Here is an 18,136-nt window from a genome sequence, read left to right as displayed (position 1 = left end):
ATCTAGGACATGAGATTGCTAAATGGCACGGGCAAAGTGGAGACATTATAGGAGTTCCAGTGAGTGCTTGTGGGATCACTATTGGTGACTTAATCTCTGAAGTCCAGATTATTCACTCTTGTAACATGCTAGTTACATCTTCACTGATGGTGGATGGAAACAATGCTTCAGCCTCAAGTTCTGAGGCTTGACAGGGGATTGCTGTTGAAGAACCATCTGCTGATCATTGAGTCACCATGACCTCAGTGGTTTGTCAGGTTGCATAAGGTTCTCTCTGTATAATGAGATTTCACTGAGAAAGATCCTTGCTTTGGAAGCATTCCAGTCTTCTTGGAGTTTCTTCCCAAGCAGGTCCTTCACCCCACCACCTCCCCGAGCAGCCCTTTGATGACTCCCTGTCTTCTGTGGTGCTTTTCAGTTACAAAAAGCCCAAGGGGAGTGTGTCCATTGTCTTGCAAGTAAAAATTCTTCTGAAGCTATAGCTACAGAGAATAAATAGAGGCAAAGGTGGGTAGGAGGGGGCAGGAAGCAGAAGAAAGAGATATAATACAAACCAAAGGGTGGATTGGAGAGAAAAATGGAGTGAAGATATGGGTTGGAAAGGCAGCCAGGAAGTTCAAGGAGAACAGGAAGATGACTGAGAAGTGGTTTATATATAAAAAAAATCTTCTCACTCTAAGTCCACACGGGCTGCAGGAGACCATCAGACCTCAGAAGGGCTGTGTGCCATCCACCCTGGAAGCTTCAGACCCTGACACTGACTTACTTGCTGGTGACTATGGTGTGTGGCCTCCTCCTCAATACTGTCAATGAACTCAGTGCTTGCATCTTCCGTGTCATCCCCTGCAGCTGCACCTGGAAATAAGTCCAGAAAAGAAAAGTGATTCCCTTCACAGATGGCTTCCAGACAGCAGGTTAAGTTATACTCTTTTTGCCAGCTGCCTCTGATTTCTTCCTTTCTCCATATACATGGGGAAGAAATTCTCCCTCGCCAGCAGGGCTGGCAAGAAAAATAGAACTTTTTGTATCACAGACACTTTCTTACTCATACTCAAGCCTGAGCCTCACAACATAAGCTGACTTTGCCTGCACAGACCCATTTCTAAGGAGTCGACTGTCGGATACACTGGTTAACACACTCAAATGTCAAAAAAGCCTGAATTATTCCCCATTGCCTGGCTACATAAAAACTTTCTCTTCCATAACATGAATCCAACATGCCTAACCCTTTCCCCACCACTGAGTGCCTAGAGATTAGAGCTGCCCTGATTCTCTCAGAGGTATCTATTGTTGGGATCATTTATGCATAGGGTGACAATCTCTCTGAGGAACTTCCCTCCGGGGGTCCTGTGTCCTCCTAAGGTTCAGGTCTAGTCAAGATTCACGACACCCAATGATTCAGTTGTTCCCTAACTTCTTCCTCTAACCTCCCTTCCTCCTCACCTCTCTCAAACTCTTATTCTATGCAGACATCCTTTGCCTGAAGGGTTTCTTGAACTGCTTTATCCACATGCGATTTAACCCATCCTTTCATTCTCCAAAGATGGACACAGCAACTCTAGGGCCCAAACATCTACACCTTGCTCTAAGGTACAAGTAGCTGCAGTCTGTGGTATGGGCAAAGGTCTAAGGCAGCGCTGACCAAGAGGACTTTCTGCAATGACAGCAATGTTCTGTGCCTGTGTTCCCCAGTACAGTGGACACAGTCATATATGGCTATTGAGCACTTGAAATGTGGGTAGTAGAGCCCACATTTCAAATCATTGAATTTTAAATCTTATTTTATTTAAATTAACATATTTAAATGATTGCATGTGGCTGGTGGCTACCCTCCTGGACAACACAAATCTAGGGTATTTCTTCCTCCTTATATTGATTAAAATTAAGACTGTTCATACATTTTAAGACCAAGAGCTATGTTTTTACATTACTGTATTTTTTGGGAAGTGTAGAAATTTATTATGGTTAATTTATCAAAGAAAATCTACTGTGACACTCACTGTGTCTTATAGAACCTCCCCAACTTAAAAAATCTTGAAATCTTGTTCTGATCGTAGCCTCAGCAATGAACCAGTTACAGCTCCACTTCTGACCACTGATTAACCTGGACCTCAAAGAGATTAGGTGGTGAGTCCAAGGTTACACAACTAGCCTTCACAAGAGCTGTGTCAGTAAGTCAAGACTCTGGATTGTTAGATAGAAGGCACTCACTTTTTCTTCTGGTGACAAATCAAATCTATCTTTGCTTCTTCCTCCAAGACCGAAGAACCTTCTGTTGAGTTCAGACATCTAGGCATGAAAGGCTCTGCTTGAATCATGAGCATTCACTACCCAATGTGGGTAAGGTAAGTGGGGCAGTTCACATCTACATATTTGCAATGGCCCAGGCTGATCTCATGGAAGTGCTAACAGGTAGTAAGTATGCTGTGATAACAGCTTAGGTTTCCTCATCTACACCATGAACTTTGTGTTAACTTTGGATCAAGGAAGGGTCTTGTTCAGTGAAGCCCCTACCACCTCTACCACTCAGCATCTTTAGAGGTCTGTGGCAGACACTGTACAAGAGGAATTTCCAGTACTTACTCATTCAAACCAACCCCAGAAACCATCTCACTCAGGATGCTAGCTGAGTAGAGGTGTATGGACACATTCCCTAATCTTTTGCTGCTTTAAAAACTTACTGAACCCAGGATAATAATTTACCTAGGACACCCACATCATGTTATTCTTACTTGGGGAAATCTTTCCCTGTACAACAGTAGCAATCACAATCTTTTATGTTTTTCCAGCAAGGGAAATGAATTGTCTCACTCAGTGACAGAAAACAGACTGTTCACATTGTTTCTCTTTTGAACACGGGGCTGGAGAAGGATCCTGTAGTTGAAGAAAGCTCAGCTCTACGAGGTCAGGATCCTCATCCCCTACCATTGTTGCTGGGTTGTGTAGTCAAGCTGGGCCCACATCCCAGAACCATTCCTGCCACGTTCCAGAAGCGAGAATTGAAAAGGGTGACTGTCACTGGTCTTGACGGTTTTTATCTGACACTTTCTGCCTCCACTTATCTTGGCAGCCTTTCTGGTGCCACATCTGCATTCTAGGATAATGCTCCATCTTACTTCACTTAAGAGCAGGATGCTATGGTTCTGGCTTCATAAGGAATTAGATGGAGACAAACAAATGTTCATCTCATCTCAACACTCTACTACACAGGGGTTTTGTTTCTTCCCTTCTTTCTCTTCTTTAAGCTAGCTCACAGTCTTCTTCCATTATGGCAACTTTAAGGGTTGCTCAGCCTTTTACCAATTTGAATTAAAATGCTGAAACGTTTTCCCCCATGTTTGAGGGGTAAAGCTAAAAAATTTATAGAAAATATGGGAATAAAAGAGTAAGTTATCTCATACAAGGTTCTGTATATAAGTTAACATTGGACATCTTTTACTATTTTCCATTTTTTAAATAAATGAGAGAACTTCTCTTTTGTGGGTGATACCCTCTTCTAAACATTTACAGCACAAGGAAACACTGTCTTCAGAACTAACTTGGAATACTTTGAATTTCTAATTTAAAGGTACCTATGCTTTTATACTGATGACTCTTCTGTTTATTTTTTGATAAAATATAAAATAGTCTGCTACCTTTAGATTCTCTGAAAGCTAAGAATCTCTTCATTTAACTTGCTTCTTCGAGATTAAGCTTTACACGTTAGACTGGCAATTTTATCAAAAACTTTTATTTGAGGCTTCAATAAAAGTTCTCAACTTGTGGTTCTTGGAAGTTTCTAGGCTTTGAACAACACAAAATGGAGGTGATACCAAGATGTCCCTTATTTAGATTTAGAAAATTATTTTCTATCAGCTATCTAATTCTACAAAGTACACAAAAATAAGCCTCTAAAACATAAGATCATAAAATCCTTGGGTGAAAATGTAAGCATTATGCAAATATAAGGTATTCTTATCACTGAGGCAAAAATTCATACTATTGTAGAACTTTTTAAATTGAGTATGGCATAATAATTAAGAACATGAACTATGGAGATGGACTGTCTAGATTTGAATTGTGCTTTTTTTTTGTTAGTTATGTCACTTTAGGCAAGTCATAACCTTTCCATAACTAAGTTTCTTCATTTAATAATTAAGGTTAAGAGCATTATCCGCTCCACACTGTTGTGAACTTTAAAGGGTTTGCTGATTTTGAAGTGCTTAGAACAGTGCTTGGTACACAGTGTGTACTCAATAAATATCATCCTTAAACAATATTATTATTATTGTTATTGTAAGTAAACTGAAGTGGTCCATGGGCTTAGAAGTTGAAGGCTGAGAAAGTTGAAGGCCATAGAATCTAAATATCATCAGCAGAAGGAAATTTTATACTTGATGTTATTATCTGAAAGATCTTGATGGATTCCACCTGCACTTCTTCATTTCTGAATACTTGTTTCCCCAGCAGGAGGCCTGAAATGACACCCTTTGCTCTCTGCGTCACAGGACATTGAAAAAGTGAAGAGTTGTCAGTAAAGTAGGTTGAACTCTTTGGAATAGGCGCCTTACAAAAAGGATCAATCATCATTAAACGATAACTGTCTTAAAACTCCAACATGCAGAAATAAGCCTTAGGGGAAACTTCATGACCTCTTTTTTTGTTTTGTTTTATTTTGCTTTAGAGATGAGGTCTCATTATGTTGCCCAGGCTGGTCTTGAACTGCTGGGCTCAAGGGATTCTCCCACCTCAGCCTCCAAGTAACTGTGACTACAGGTGCATGCCACCACATCTGGCTCATGACATGTTAATTCTTTAGTAACGAGTCCAAACTGGGTGGAGTCAAGACCATTTCCCCCAAAATTCTACTCTGTAGTCATTATTATCTTCCTTTAAGCCATTAATATGGGATCAACAGAAAAGGAGTGATGTTTTTCTATACAGTTACTTAGAACATGGCAAGAGATCGTATTTTATTAATTTTAAAAGGTGATCTGAAGAACTAAAACTTTAAGCATGAATAAGTTGGCAGTGCCAAGTGTTCTTTCCTTCGGTACTGGGCCTTTGTGTCCGATACTCTCAGCCCCATCTCACTTTCACTCCCAGGTGCTCTGCCATGCGTTCATTACAAGAACGCTCACATTTTCATGTCATGAACCAACCACTGCTGACTTTAATATTATGGTGCTGTATGAGAGAATCAAGGAAAAGAGGCCTCCTATCAAACTACAATTTCGCCTGCACACATTCCCGTCAGGATCATAAGAAAACTATTGAGATTCCATATAGTCCTCCATAGTTTCTGCTAAGAAATAAAATTCTCTATCTACGCAGATTCTGACCATGGAACAAAGTGGTAGAAAACTGCTGTCTGCAGTCAAACCCCTTTGTGGCTTATCTTTGTCTTTAAATTGCAGCATCTCTTAGGTAGCCTTAGGGCTTTCCAGCTCATATGTTTCACAAAGTAACGTTTTAAGTGACTTGAAAAGGCCAAATCATAATCTAAAACACTTTTGGGGGTATGAAATCCCACTAAAATTCTGGAAAGAGTTTCTACTTCTCCAAAAGGGTAATTATTCAATACAGCTACAGTTTTCTATACTTAGGCTAACCAAGGCACATGTAAATTAGGACTCCTGGGCAGACCAGGAGATATGACCACTGCACCTATTCTGTGATGCCATAATTCTGTAATGTCAAGAAATTCTTCCCGCTCACGGTCTCTTTTTTTCTTCAAAGAACACGAGAAACAGGCTTTTCTAGGAATGTTTAGAGACAGCACTACCCACCACAGCTGGCTTCTCAAACCTCTGTCATGCTTTCTGCTATTCTCCTACAGCAAAGAAAGCAAGGAACGATTTTTAAGGTAAAGTAGCCTGTGTCGCATTTCTGGGGAAAGTGTAATACTGTTTCTTTAGTGTCACTTCTTCGAGAGGAGAAAAATTCGGGTTTCTTCTTCCTTCCTTTAGTTAAATAAATACTCATTCTACAAGCCTTGCTTTGACTTGAAATTTAGTAAATAATCAATAGACTGATTCTCCTTTAAGAAAAAAAGATAGAAGCTTTCTCTACTTCTTTTTTTAATAAACATTTTGAGAATAAAACCAAATAGTTTCTGTCGGCCTTTGATAATCTTATTGGATCAGTAACAATTTTTTGTGTCTCAACTAGGATAGCTAAAATTCTAACACTTATATATAGAAATTACAGTCCATTTTAGCACAAATGTTAACACAAATTAACAGCACAGTGCCATGAAGAAATGAAAAATATACAGCTTATTTTGGTGGGGAAATGGTCCTGGAAATAATGTAATGCTAAGTTTCTGATCATTTAACATATCACTCACCTCCTTCTTCATCTGATGCTATGAACCACTTATTTATTTATTATTTATTTATTTATTTATTTATTTATTTATTTGAGATGGAGTTTCACTCTTGTTGCCCAGGCTGCAGTGCAATGGCATGATTTCAGCTCACTACAACCTTCACCTCCCAGGTTCAAGCGTGAAGTTATGAATCACTTTAATTCTTCTCAACGACTCACAAATTTTTAAGTGAAAACTAATAAGACTTCATGGACGCAGACAGAAACTCATAATTTATAAAACATGCTGGTATAAACGCATGGCTCCAAAGGTTATAGATTGAGAGAGAGGTCAACATCTTGGAGCTATAACTTTGATTATTGTAAAAAGAAGCACTACCAGCCAAACTAAGCTTCGTAAGTGAAAGAGAAATAAAATCCTTTACAGACAAGCAAATGCTGAGAGATTTTGTCACCACCAGGCCTGCCCTAGAAGAGCTCCTGAAGGAAGCACTAAACATGGAAAGGAACAACCGGTACCAGACACTGCAAAAATATGTCAAATTGTAAAGATCATTGATGCTAGGAAGAAACTGCATCAACTAACGAGCAAAATAACTAGCTAACATCAAAATGACAGGATCAAATTCACACATGACAACATTAACCTTAAAAATAAGTGGGCTAAATGCTCCAATTAAAAGACACAGACTGGCAAATTAAAGAGTCAAGACCCATCAGTGTCCTGTATTCAGGAGACCTATCTCATGTGCAGAGATACACATAGGCTCAAAATAAAGGGATGGACGAAGATCTAACAAGCAAACGGAGAGCAAAAAAAAGCAGGGGTTGCAATCCTAGTCTCTGATAAAACAGACTTTAAACCAACAAAGATCAAAGGAGACAAAGAAGGCCATTACATATTGGTAAAGGGATCAATTCAACAAGAAGAGCTAACTATCCTAAATATACTTGCACTCAACACAGGAGCACCCAGATTCATAAAGCAAGTCCTTAGAGACCTAAACAGAGACTTAGACTCCCACACAATAATAATGGGAGACTTTAACACCCCACTGTCAACATTAGACAGATCAATGAAAGTCAAAAAGGATATGCAGGAATTGAACTCAACTCTGCAGCAAGTCGACCTAATAGCATTCTACAGAACTCTCCACCCCAAATCAACAGAATATAGATTCTTCTCAGCACCACATTGCACTTATTCCAAAACTGACCACATAGTTGGAAGTAAAGCACTCCTCAGAAAATGTAAAAGAATAGAAATTATAACAAACTATCTCTCAGACCGCAGTGCAATAAAACTAGAACTCAGGATTAAGAAACTCACTCAAAACTGCTCAACTACATGGAAACTGAACAACCTGCTCCTGAATGACATAATGAAATGAAGGCAGAAATAAAGATGTTCTTTGAAGGCAATGAGAACAAAGACACAACATACCAGAATCTCTGGGACACATTTAAAGCAGTGTGTAGAGGGAAATTTATAGCACTAAATGCCCACAAGAGAAAGCAGGAAAGATCTAAAATTGATACTCTAACATCACAGTTGAAAGAACTGGAGAAGCAAGAGCAAACACATTCAAAAGCTAGCAGAAGGCAAGAAATAACTAAGATCAAAGCAGAGCTGAAGGAGATAGAGACACAAAAAACCCTTCAAAAAATCACCGAACCAAGGAGCTGGATTTTGAAAAGATCAACAAAATTGATAGACCACTAGCAAGACTCATAAAGAAGAAAAAAGAGAAGAATCAAATAGATGCAATAAAAAATGATAAAGGGGATATCACCACCGATCCCACAGAAATACAAACTACTATCAGAGAATACTATAAACACCTCTATGCAAATAAACTACAAAATCTAGAAGAAATGGATAAATTCCTGGGCACATACACCCTCCCAAGACTAAACCAGGAAGAAGTTGAATCCCTGAATTGACTAATAACAGGCTCTGAAATTGAGGCAATAATTAATACTCTACCAACCAAAAAAATTCCAGGACCAGACAGATTCACAGCCAAATTCCACCAGTGGTACAAGGAGGAGCTGGTACCATTCCTTCTGAAACTATTCCAATCAGTAGAAAAAGAGGGAATCCTCCCTAACTCATTTTATGAGGCCAGCATCATCCTGATACCACCAAAGCCTGGCAGAGACACAACAAAAAAAGAGAATTTTAGGCCAATATCCCTGATGAACATCGATGCAAATATCCTCAGTAAAATACTGGCAAACTGAATCCAGCAGCACATCAAAAAGCTTATCCACCATGATCAAGTGGGCTTCATCCTTGGGATGCAAAGCTGGTTCAACATATGCAAATCAACAAACATAATCCAGCATATAAACAGAACCAAAGACAAAAACCACATGATTATCTCTATAGATGCAGAAAAGGCCTTTGACAAAATTCAACAGCCCTTCATGCTAAAAACTCTCAATAAATTAGGTATTGATGGGACGTATCTCAAAACAGTAAGAGCTATTTATGACAAACTTACAGCCAATATCATACTGAATGGGCAAAAACTGGAAGCATTCCCTTTGAAAACTGGCACAAGACAGGGATGCCCTCTCTCACCACTCCTATTCAACATAGTGTTGGAAGTTCTGACCAGGGCAATCAGGCAGGAGAAAGAAATAAAGGGTATTCAATTAGGAAAAGAGGAAGTCAAATTGTCCCTGTTTGCAGATGACATGATTGTATATTTAGAAAACCCCATCATCTCAGCCCAAAATCTCCTTAAGCTGATGAGCAACTTCAGCAAAATCTCAGGATACAAAATCAATATGCAAAAATCACAAGCATTCTTATACACCAATAACAGACAAACAGAGAGCCAAATAATGAGTGAACTCCCATTCACAATTGCTTCAAAGAGAATAAAATACCCAGGAATCCAACTTACAATCGATGTGAAGGACCTCTTCAAGGTGAACTACAAACCACTGTTCAACGAAATAAAAGAGGACACAAACAAATGGAAGAACATTCCATGCTCATGGATAGGAAGAATCAATATCATGAAAATGGCCATACTGCCCAAGGTAATTTATAGATTTAATGCCATCCCCGTCAAGCTACTAATGACTTTCTTCACAGAATTGGAAAAAACTACTTTAAAGTTCATATGGAACCAAAAAAGAGCCCGCATTGCCAAGACAATCTTAAGACAAAAGAACAAAGCTGAAGGCATCATGCTACCTGACTTCAAACTATACTACAAGGTTACAGTAACCAAAACAGCATGGCACTGGTACCAAAACAGAGATATAGACCAATGGAATAGAACAGAGTCCTCAGAAATAATACCACATCTATAACCATCTGATCTTTGACAGACCAAACCTGAGAGAAACAAGAAATGGGGAAAGGATTACCTATTTAATAAATGGTGCTGGGAATACTGGTTCACCGTATGTAGAAAGCTGAAACTGGATCTCTTCCTTACACCTTATACAAAAATTAATTCAAGACAGATGAAAGACTTAGATGTTAGACCTAAAACCATAAAAACCCTAGAAGAAAACCTAGGCAATACCATTCAGGACATAGGCATGGGCAAGGACTTCATATCTAAAACACCAAAAGCAATGGCAACAAAAGCCAAAATTGACAAACAGGATCTAATTAAACTCAAGAGCTTCTGCACAGCAAAAGAAACTACCATCAGAGTGAACAGGCAACCTACAGAATGGGAGAAAATTTTTGCAATCTACTCATCTGACAAAGGGCTAATATCCAGAATCTACAAAGAACTCAAACAAATTTACAAGAAAAAAAAAAACCATCAAAAATTGGGTGAAGGATATGAACAGACACTTCTCAAAAGAAGACATTTATGCAGCCAACAGACACATGAAAAAATGCTCATCATCACTGGCCATCAGAGAAATGCAAATCAAAACCACAATGAGATACCATCTCACACCAGTTAGACTGGCAATCATTAAAAAGTCAGGAATCAACAGGTGCTGGAGAGGATGTGGAGAAATAGGAACACTTTTACCCTGTTGGTGAGACTGTAAACTGGTTCAACCATTGTGGAAGGCAATGTGGCGATTCCTCGGGGATCTAGAACTAAAAATACCAATTGACCCAGCCATCCCATTACTCGGTATATACCCAAAGGATTATAAATCATGCTGCTATAAAGACACAGGCACACCTATGTTTATTGTGGCACTATTCACAATAGCAAAGACTTGGAACCAACCCAAATGTCCATCAATGATAGACTGGATTAAGAAAATGTGGCACATATACACCGAGGAATACTGTGCAGCCATAAAAAAAGATGAGTTCATGTCCTTCGTAGGGACATGGATGAAGCTGGAAAGCATCATTCTCAGCAAATTATTGCAGGGACAAAAACCAAACACTGCGTGTTGTCACTCATAGGTAGGAATTGAACAATGGGAACACTTGGACACAGGAAGGGAAACATCACACACCAGGGCCTGTTGTGGGGTAGTGGGACGGGGGAGGGATAGCATTAGGAGATATACCTAATGTAAATGATGAGTTAATGAGTGCAGCACACCCGCATGGCACAAGTATACATATGTAACAAACCTGCACGTTGTGCACATGTACCCTAGAACTTAAAGTATAATAATAATAATAAAAAGAAGCACTACATATTCATGTTATATACTAAAATTAAACCTATAAGGAAGCCAACTTGGTTTATGTACTTAAAACCACCATTCTTCATATTATTTTAAATACAACATTTTCTGATGTTGCTGAACTTTCTATTTTACTCTTCCAGTTTTAGTAAGAGGAAAACAGTATGATAAAGATTTTTACTTCTGGAATTTGACTTTAAACAACAGAAAGGGAGAGTAACACAAAAAGAATCAGTATGTCCCTTTATAAGTTTAATTATTCTTATTTGAAACCTGGTAGAATTAGTACTGTCAGGACCACAGTTTTGTGTTTCCTTCCATTTCCCATTCTTTGTTGGAGGCAAATTATGATGCTATTTTTTATTTAGAGAATTAATCTTGGCCCAGGTGAGAACAGGGAGAAGTTGAAGACTTACCTTCTGTTAACACTTAGATTACTCAAAAGCAACAGGCTTGTTATTTGATCATAATAAAATGTTTTAACAAAGCTACTGGTACAGAGGGTGAGAAGGTGGCTTAAATCCACATTCTAAAACACATTATAACCGAAATCATTACCCTACAGAAATCACTCCAATATATTATCCTAGTGACTCACTCCTTCTGTTTATTACTGTATTGCCATAATCGAGTTCCATATTTCCAGCTATTCTTTCCATGGTACAAATGGTTCCACACTACCAAAGAGAAAAGAAAAGCTCACTGAGCTTTAACCCTGAGAGAACTGAGAGAAAATACTCTGTGCTGGTATCTCACAGGGTATACCTGGAAAAGAAAACTGATTTCATTTGTTCTCTCTCTAGTACAATTTCTACAAGGTAAAATGGAAAATGGACTTCAAGTGTGTGAGTTACTAATATTTCTTCCTAACTTCACAGGAAGTTTGTCACCTTTCCTTGCAGAATACTGACTGTAAAGTCAGTAATACTACATGAGGCCCTATTTGAAAAGGCCACTTGAGCTTTTCAGGGATGCCAAATGTCAAGATTTTGTAACTGTTTTATATAAAAAGACCAGGAAATGGGAAAACAAGTTTATCCTATCAATGGGAACTAGAGTTTTCTAATACTACCTCAAGAAAAGCAAAGGTATTATTGTTCTCTCTAAGGCTTACAGTCCAAAGGAAAGTGACTTTAGGTAGCTCAGTCAACCTTTATTTCTCAGTGAAAAGGACAGTTTTCAGTATAATGTGATCTGCTCCTCCTTTCCACAATCAGAAGGCTTCAGATCCAACTGGAAGATCAACATAGAGAGAACTGAAATCAGTTTTCTTGAACAGTTTTTGAAGCTGTGAGCCAAGCATCTCATAACCCAGACACTGAATTAGGAGGATGAATGAGCATAAAAGTGATAGTTTTTTTATGTATATCTGCCACAGAATTTACTTATTATAAACTGTGTAAACAGAATATACTCAAGAACCCTCAAGGAAACTAATTCTTGTGGTTAGGAACTCATATCCTATACAGGTTAAGATTTTCTGGATCCTTAATAGATCTCTTGCTATATATAATGTCATAGAAACATCTTTAAAAAATATAAATAAGGAAAAATGTATTTCTTCTAAGAAGCAAAGGTACTGAAACTATTACTGCTGTCCACAAGTGAATGAAGAGAAGAGGGTGTGGAGAAGGTTGGGTGACAGATAAGAGTGTGCACTATCAAAGGAGAAGGCGGACCTACTAACATAGTCCAATAATGTCTTTTCGAAAAAGTTATAACTTGGCTATCTAAAAAGAGAACAGCAGATGAATGTTGACTTATACTAGGTGCTAATAGTCATCCAATTTTCAATACTATAAACTTTCAATAGAAAAGAGTTTAGGGACAAGATCTATCTAAGGACATTTAGTTTGCTCATTAAATAAGTCCTCTTGGAGGTTCTTTTCAACAGTATTATTTCTAAAACCTACAGACTTCATCTACCCTGAACTCTTACAACCATTACTCTGTATTATTTGCTATTATTCAAAAAGGAAATGTGAGAAAAACAAAATCTATCATATGGATTTTTTTCTCAATTTAAGTTCTATGCTTCAAGTTAAGCATGGCTTAAGTAAAAATTTACTTGATTATTTTTATTTGAAGATTATTTTTAGTCAAGCACAAGGTTCTATAAGCACACGATGCTTTATCTAAAATTACTGTCATGTTGAAAAATGACTGGCAAAGGTAGAATAATTTCAAGCACAAGGTTCTATAAGCACACGATGCTTTATCTAAAATTACTGTCATGTTGATAAATGACTGTCAAAGGTAGAATAATCCAGTATGAAAAAGAGTCTGTGCTCCTGAAGAGAAAATGGAATATTATATCATGCTAAATATTATTAAGTGATGTGTCCAACACCCAAAGTTGTTAGACCAGCAAGCTCTCTCCAGATAACACTGTTTGTAAGCCTCATTCCAGCTATCCAGACCAGAAAAAGTTAGTGCCATATTTTAGTCACATTTATGGGATTAAGATCAGACTTTTATCCTTCTATCAATCTACTCTTGCTGGAGGTTGACAGAAGTAGGAGTGATTATTAACATAAACTGTAATCACTATGAGCCATTAGAAACCATGCATCACCCAGAGCTGAATGTTAATAGCAGACTCAGAAGGGTTCCTTGGTCTATTAGTAAAATTAAGGAAAGACGTTCCCTAAATGCCTTATTGTAATGAGATGACGAACTAGTCTTTGATGGGTTGGCATTTCTACAGCTCCATTGCTTTCCTCTTTACTTCTGGAAAATTACAAAAAATTTTGTGCAAGAAACGGTCTCTTAAAATTAGGAGACTAAGAAAAGTGGATGAATCTGCCTACACTTCCTATCTCCTTCCTCAAATGACTCCTTTATCCTCAAAAGCCATTGAAACTGAAATGGCAGACCCATTAAGAGTAAGGCTTATGGCTATCAATCTTTTGCAACTTACTTAATCAGAAGATTCCAGAGTGCTTCCCCAGTAGAACATTTTCTCCCTGTCTACTCTAGTTTGACTGATGCTCTACCTGTTATAGACACAGCTAAAGTTACAGAAACAGATGAAATTTACAATGTAATACAAGCCATGTCAACATGTGAAAGAAATAAAGTGTCACGTAAAAAAAAAAAAAAAAAAAAAAAAACGGAAGGAAAAACAATTGTGCCCCACTTAGTTTAGAAAGGGTATCTAGTCGCATTTATTGTGCTAGAAAGTCTCAATCACTGTTCCCAAATTTCATATTTAAAGGAACTGAAACCTCAGCTTCTAACCTAGGAAACCTACAACCAAAGGAAATAAAAACAAATTCATGATGTTGAACCCACAAAGCTGCAAAGCAATCTGGGTTACTTTTCACACTCATGATTGTCAAGACATCAGAAATACAATCTCCAGTGCCCCTCTCCTTATACCTGTTATGTTGCCACAAGAAAGCATTGACAATGATTAAAACTATAAACATACATCTGTAACATTTCTTTCTAAACTATTCAAGCACTTCAAAGCCTGAAGTCTATTACTTCTTTTTATATGGAGAAACGTATACATACTAAATAGTGAAAAACTTAGGACCCTATTTAGTGCCACAAATGGAAGAAGCAATACCCTCCTTTGGCTATAATGAGTTATTTGGTGAAACACTGAATGTAAATGTACATTTGAAATTATCTTTGTAGACAGAGAATTCTGACACTGGAAGACCATTCTAGAAGTTATGTTCTGACTAAATAGCATGACTTTGGTTTAAAGAAACCTAAAGGAATCAATCAAGAACAAATTTTAAATAGAATTTAATCTGTACCTAATCTAATTTCACTTGTGTACAACAGTCAACTCTGAGACATTATTGGAGATAAAAGTTTACTATGATCACTTTGATAGTTTTTGCCTCTGTTCTTTAACTTGGCCTTCCCAATACTTGCAGTCTCCTATTACAAGACTACTCTCCTGGTTTTGATTACCTTTTGATAAGGATTATATCACTTTTACGAAGTCTTTCTTGTAGACTCCCAATCTCTTTCCCACTCTCTCATCTCAAAACTTGTATTCTTTTGATTTAAAAATGCTCTCACTCAAAGGGAGTTGACTGAAAGGCAAAAATAATACACACACCTGCATTTATATGATATGGAACATATGAAATGGATTGTGAAAGTGGGGGAAGAATAAACTTTATTGGCCCACAGAAGGGATGAGGGAATGAGAAGGGGCTAGGGATAAGAATGAATAAAAGTGGAAAAACTAAAGCAGAATGATTTAAAATGTGCAAATACACTTTGCAACCTCCACCATTCAATTTGGGGATTGATATGTATGTACAGTGAGATCCATGTAGGCTAAAGTGAGTTTCACTTTGTAGTTGATGCTACTTGTACCAGTTCTATCATTAGTAAGTCACCGTTTAATTCTGCCAAAATCAGATAAGGATCTTTCTGGTTAGTGCAAACAAGGTTTTCCATCCTGGGCTGCAGTCTGACCCGCCAGTGCTCAGTAGGCATGCTTGTGATGAATTCGCACACTTTCCAGTTCCCCACCTCCAATGGCGGCCAGGGTCTCCAGCCTGTTTAAGCGCTCCAAGCTTCTTCCAAGAACTTCTTCTAGCCGACTGCGTAACACCTGAGCCCCTTCCAGTTCCACCTGCAGAGTTCGGTCTCTCTCAGAGCTGATTAAACATGCCACACGGAAGGAAAATGGATTAGCCATCAACTGTAGTGAGTCCACATTTGCTTCCAAAGAACCATCAGTGCCACTTTGAGCCACACGACTTTGTAAAGTAATTGTTCTCCAGGACACAATAAATGAATGTCGTCTCTGTGTGGCATTTGTGTTCACTGCTGATAGATTAGTAAAGACTGCTCCCTTTTTTAAAAGCTTGCCCCTTATGCTAGATTCTGGGCCAATTTCACATAAAATTATAGCCCCTAAGACTTATATCACACCCCTATAGCCCAAAAAAGAGAAATTTCATTATTTGACTAAAAGCTTTTGTTTCTGAAAAACTAAAACCCAGGACAAACTAAATATAAACTGGAGCAAGACTGAGCCAAGTAGAACCACTACTGGAGATACTTGTTTTCTCATTTGTTACCAAACTTGACTGTGGGATGGTGTGCTGAAAAGGAATCTGGTTCATAAACACTAAAGCTCCAGAGGTTCTGTAAAAAGTAACACAATCAACTGGTCCTATCAGACCTTTCCTCTGCCTTCATTTTCCTGGTAGAAAGAAAACATTTTTAAAGCCCAACAATAAATTACAAGAAACTGAATAGCAAAAATAATAATAACAATAAAATTGAGAAAGAGTAAAAGGGGCTAGTAGGGAAGGCAAAATGAGAAAAAAAATGAAGAGAATATAAAATGATCCAGTGAGGTATCATATATGTGACCAAAAATCAAGAGGTAGAAGAAAATATATTCATCATGATAGTTATCGGTGGTCCCAGGATGATTTAGCCATCCCAATTAATATATTTTAATTGATGATATTAAATGAATATCAGTGCCCATTATAACCTTACTTTTTGTTTGTTTTTGAGATGGAGTCTCACTCTGTCGCCCAGGATGGAGTGCAGTGGTGCGATCTTGGCTCACTGCAACCTCTGTCTCCCGGGTTCAAGTGATTCTCCTGCCTCAGCCTCCCGAGTAGCTGGGACTACAGCACGCGCTACCTCATCCAGCTCATATTTGTATTTTTCGTAGAGACAGGGAATAGCCTTATGTTTATAATAGAACAGCCTTTAACAGGACATGGATCACAGAAAAGAAATGAACATACATTGAGTGCTTACTCTATGCAAGGCATTATTTTAGACACCAAAGCTGTCTTCTTATTTAAACTCTGCAATAGTTGTGCGAAACAGGCACTATTCCCGACTTAAGATTCTGACACTGAGGCTCAGAGCAATCCATAAAACAAATGACAAAGTGGGTAGCCCCAGTAATTGTCCTTGTTTTTTCTCCCCTCTTCAGTATCATAAGCATCTGCACTTACTGAAGAATAAAAGGCATAAAAATAATACAATAGTAAAAGACATAAAAATTTCAATAAAGAATAAAGAGAAAAACAGTCACTCTTTTAACTCTCTGGATGGGCATGAAACTTCACCAGACTGCTATAGAGCTGTCTCTCTGCTTGTAAGGCCTCACTGAGCCGACTCCGTTCATCTACTAGTCCTTCTAGCATCAGCAGCAACTGAGAAGAGAGAAGAAGCAACATGCAAATGGCACAGTGAGACATGAAGCCACAGTTAATCCTGAGAAACAAGAAAATGCATTAGCATGTACTAGGACTTAAAAAGCCCACTATCTTAGTATTTAAACTTTTGATACTACTTTATGGTTTTCAAATCAATGTCATATTATCTTTTTAAAAAATCTTTAAAACCCTGCAGGGTGGAATTCAAACATGGGAGCAAAAAGAAGAAAAAGGAGAGAGAAGCTAGAAGCACAGGAAAGCAGCTAAGAGAAAGGAGTAAGAGGGGAACAGGACAGGCAAGAGGGAAATATATATAACAGGACTCACTAATATTCTTCATTCATTCAATAAATATTTACTGAGCACCTTCTATGGGACAGACTCTGTTCTAGGTTCTAGGGGAAAGCTTACTATCTAGTGGAGGAAAAAGACGTTCATTAATCATAGATATGTGTCACTGTGTGTGTAATAAGTGCTATAAAGATAATGAGCTATGAAAATGTATAACCAACAGAGTTGTTTAAGGTAGAGTTAAAAGCCAGAATGGAGTGGGGTGAGTAGCTAGTGAGAGAGATGATAATGGAGACAGGGAGTACAGGCAAGTAAGTCTTCTGGAAAAGTTTGGCATTGAAGAAAGGTTAAACGAGGCTGTAGCTACAAAGAAATTTGGGGAAAAGGCAGGGGTTTCTTTCTCTCTTTTTTTTTTTTTTGACTGGGAGAGACTTGAACATGGTTAAACGCAGATAAAAGAGAACGATTCAGTTGAGAGGGAGGTGACTTATGTATGAGTGTGAGGGATAACAACTGGTATGTGTCCAAAAGAACTGCTGCTCTTTTCAGAACTACAAATGTCAGAAAGGGGCATCTATAGCTGCTACCGACCAAAGTAGGAAACTTTAGAGCACAGTTTGTCTATGAAATACCATCAACTAACCCTCCACAAATAGCTGAGATTGACAGCTTTACCATGGTTTATTTCACAGTAGAAAAATAAGGTTTGAGCTGGGCGTGGTGGCGTGCACCTG

At 38.1% G+C, this 18,136-nt stretch overlaps 1 protein-coding gene across 1 annotated transcript in view; it reads right to left on the bottom strand.

Annotated features, from left to right (window-relative positions):
- Window positions 1–186: 186 nt before the first annotated feature.
- LOC104678682 (myomegalin-like) overlaps window positions 187–18,136 on the bottom strand; it is a 38,803-nt gene continuing 20,853 nt past the window's right edge. The window contains 4 exon segments of the mRNA XM_030934920.1: window positions 187–274; window positions 767–855; window positions 15,451–15,580; window positions 16,998–17,108. Coding sequence (XP_030790780.1) covers window positions 254–274; window positions 767–855; window positions 15,451–15,580; window positions 16,998–17,108 — 351 coding nt within the window. The 3' untranslated portion in view covers window positions 187–253.

Source organism: Rhinopithecus roxellana, chromosome 8, assembly GCF_007565055.1.
Source record: "Rhinopithecus roxellana isolate Shanxi Qingling chromosome 8, ASM756505v1, whole genome shotgun sequence".
Lineage (NCBI taxonomy): Eukaryota > Metazoa > Chordata > Mammalia > Primates > Cercopithecidae > Rhinopithecus > Rhinopithecus roxellana.
This window is presented reverse-complemented; position numbering and strand designations above follow the sequence as displayed.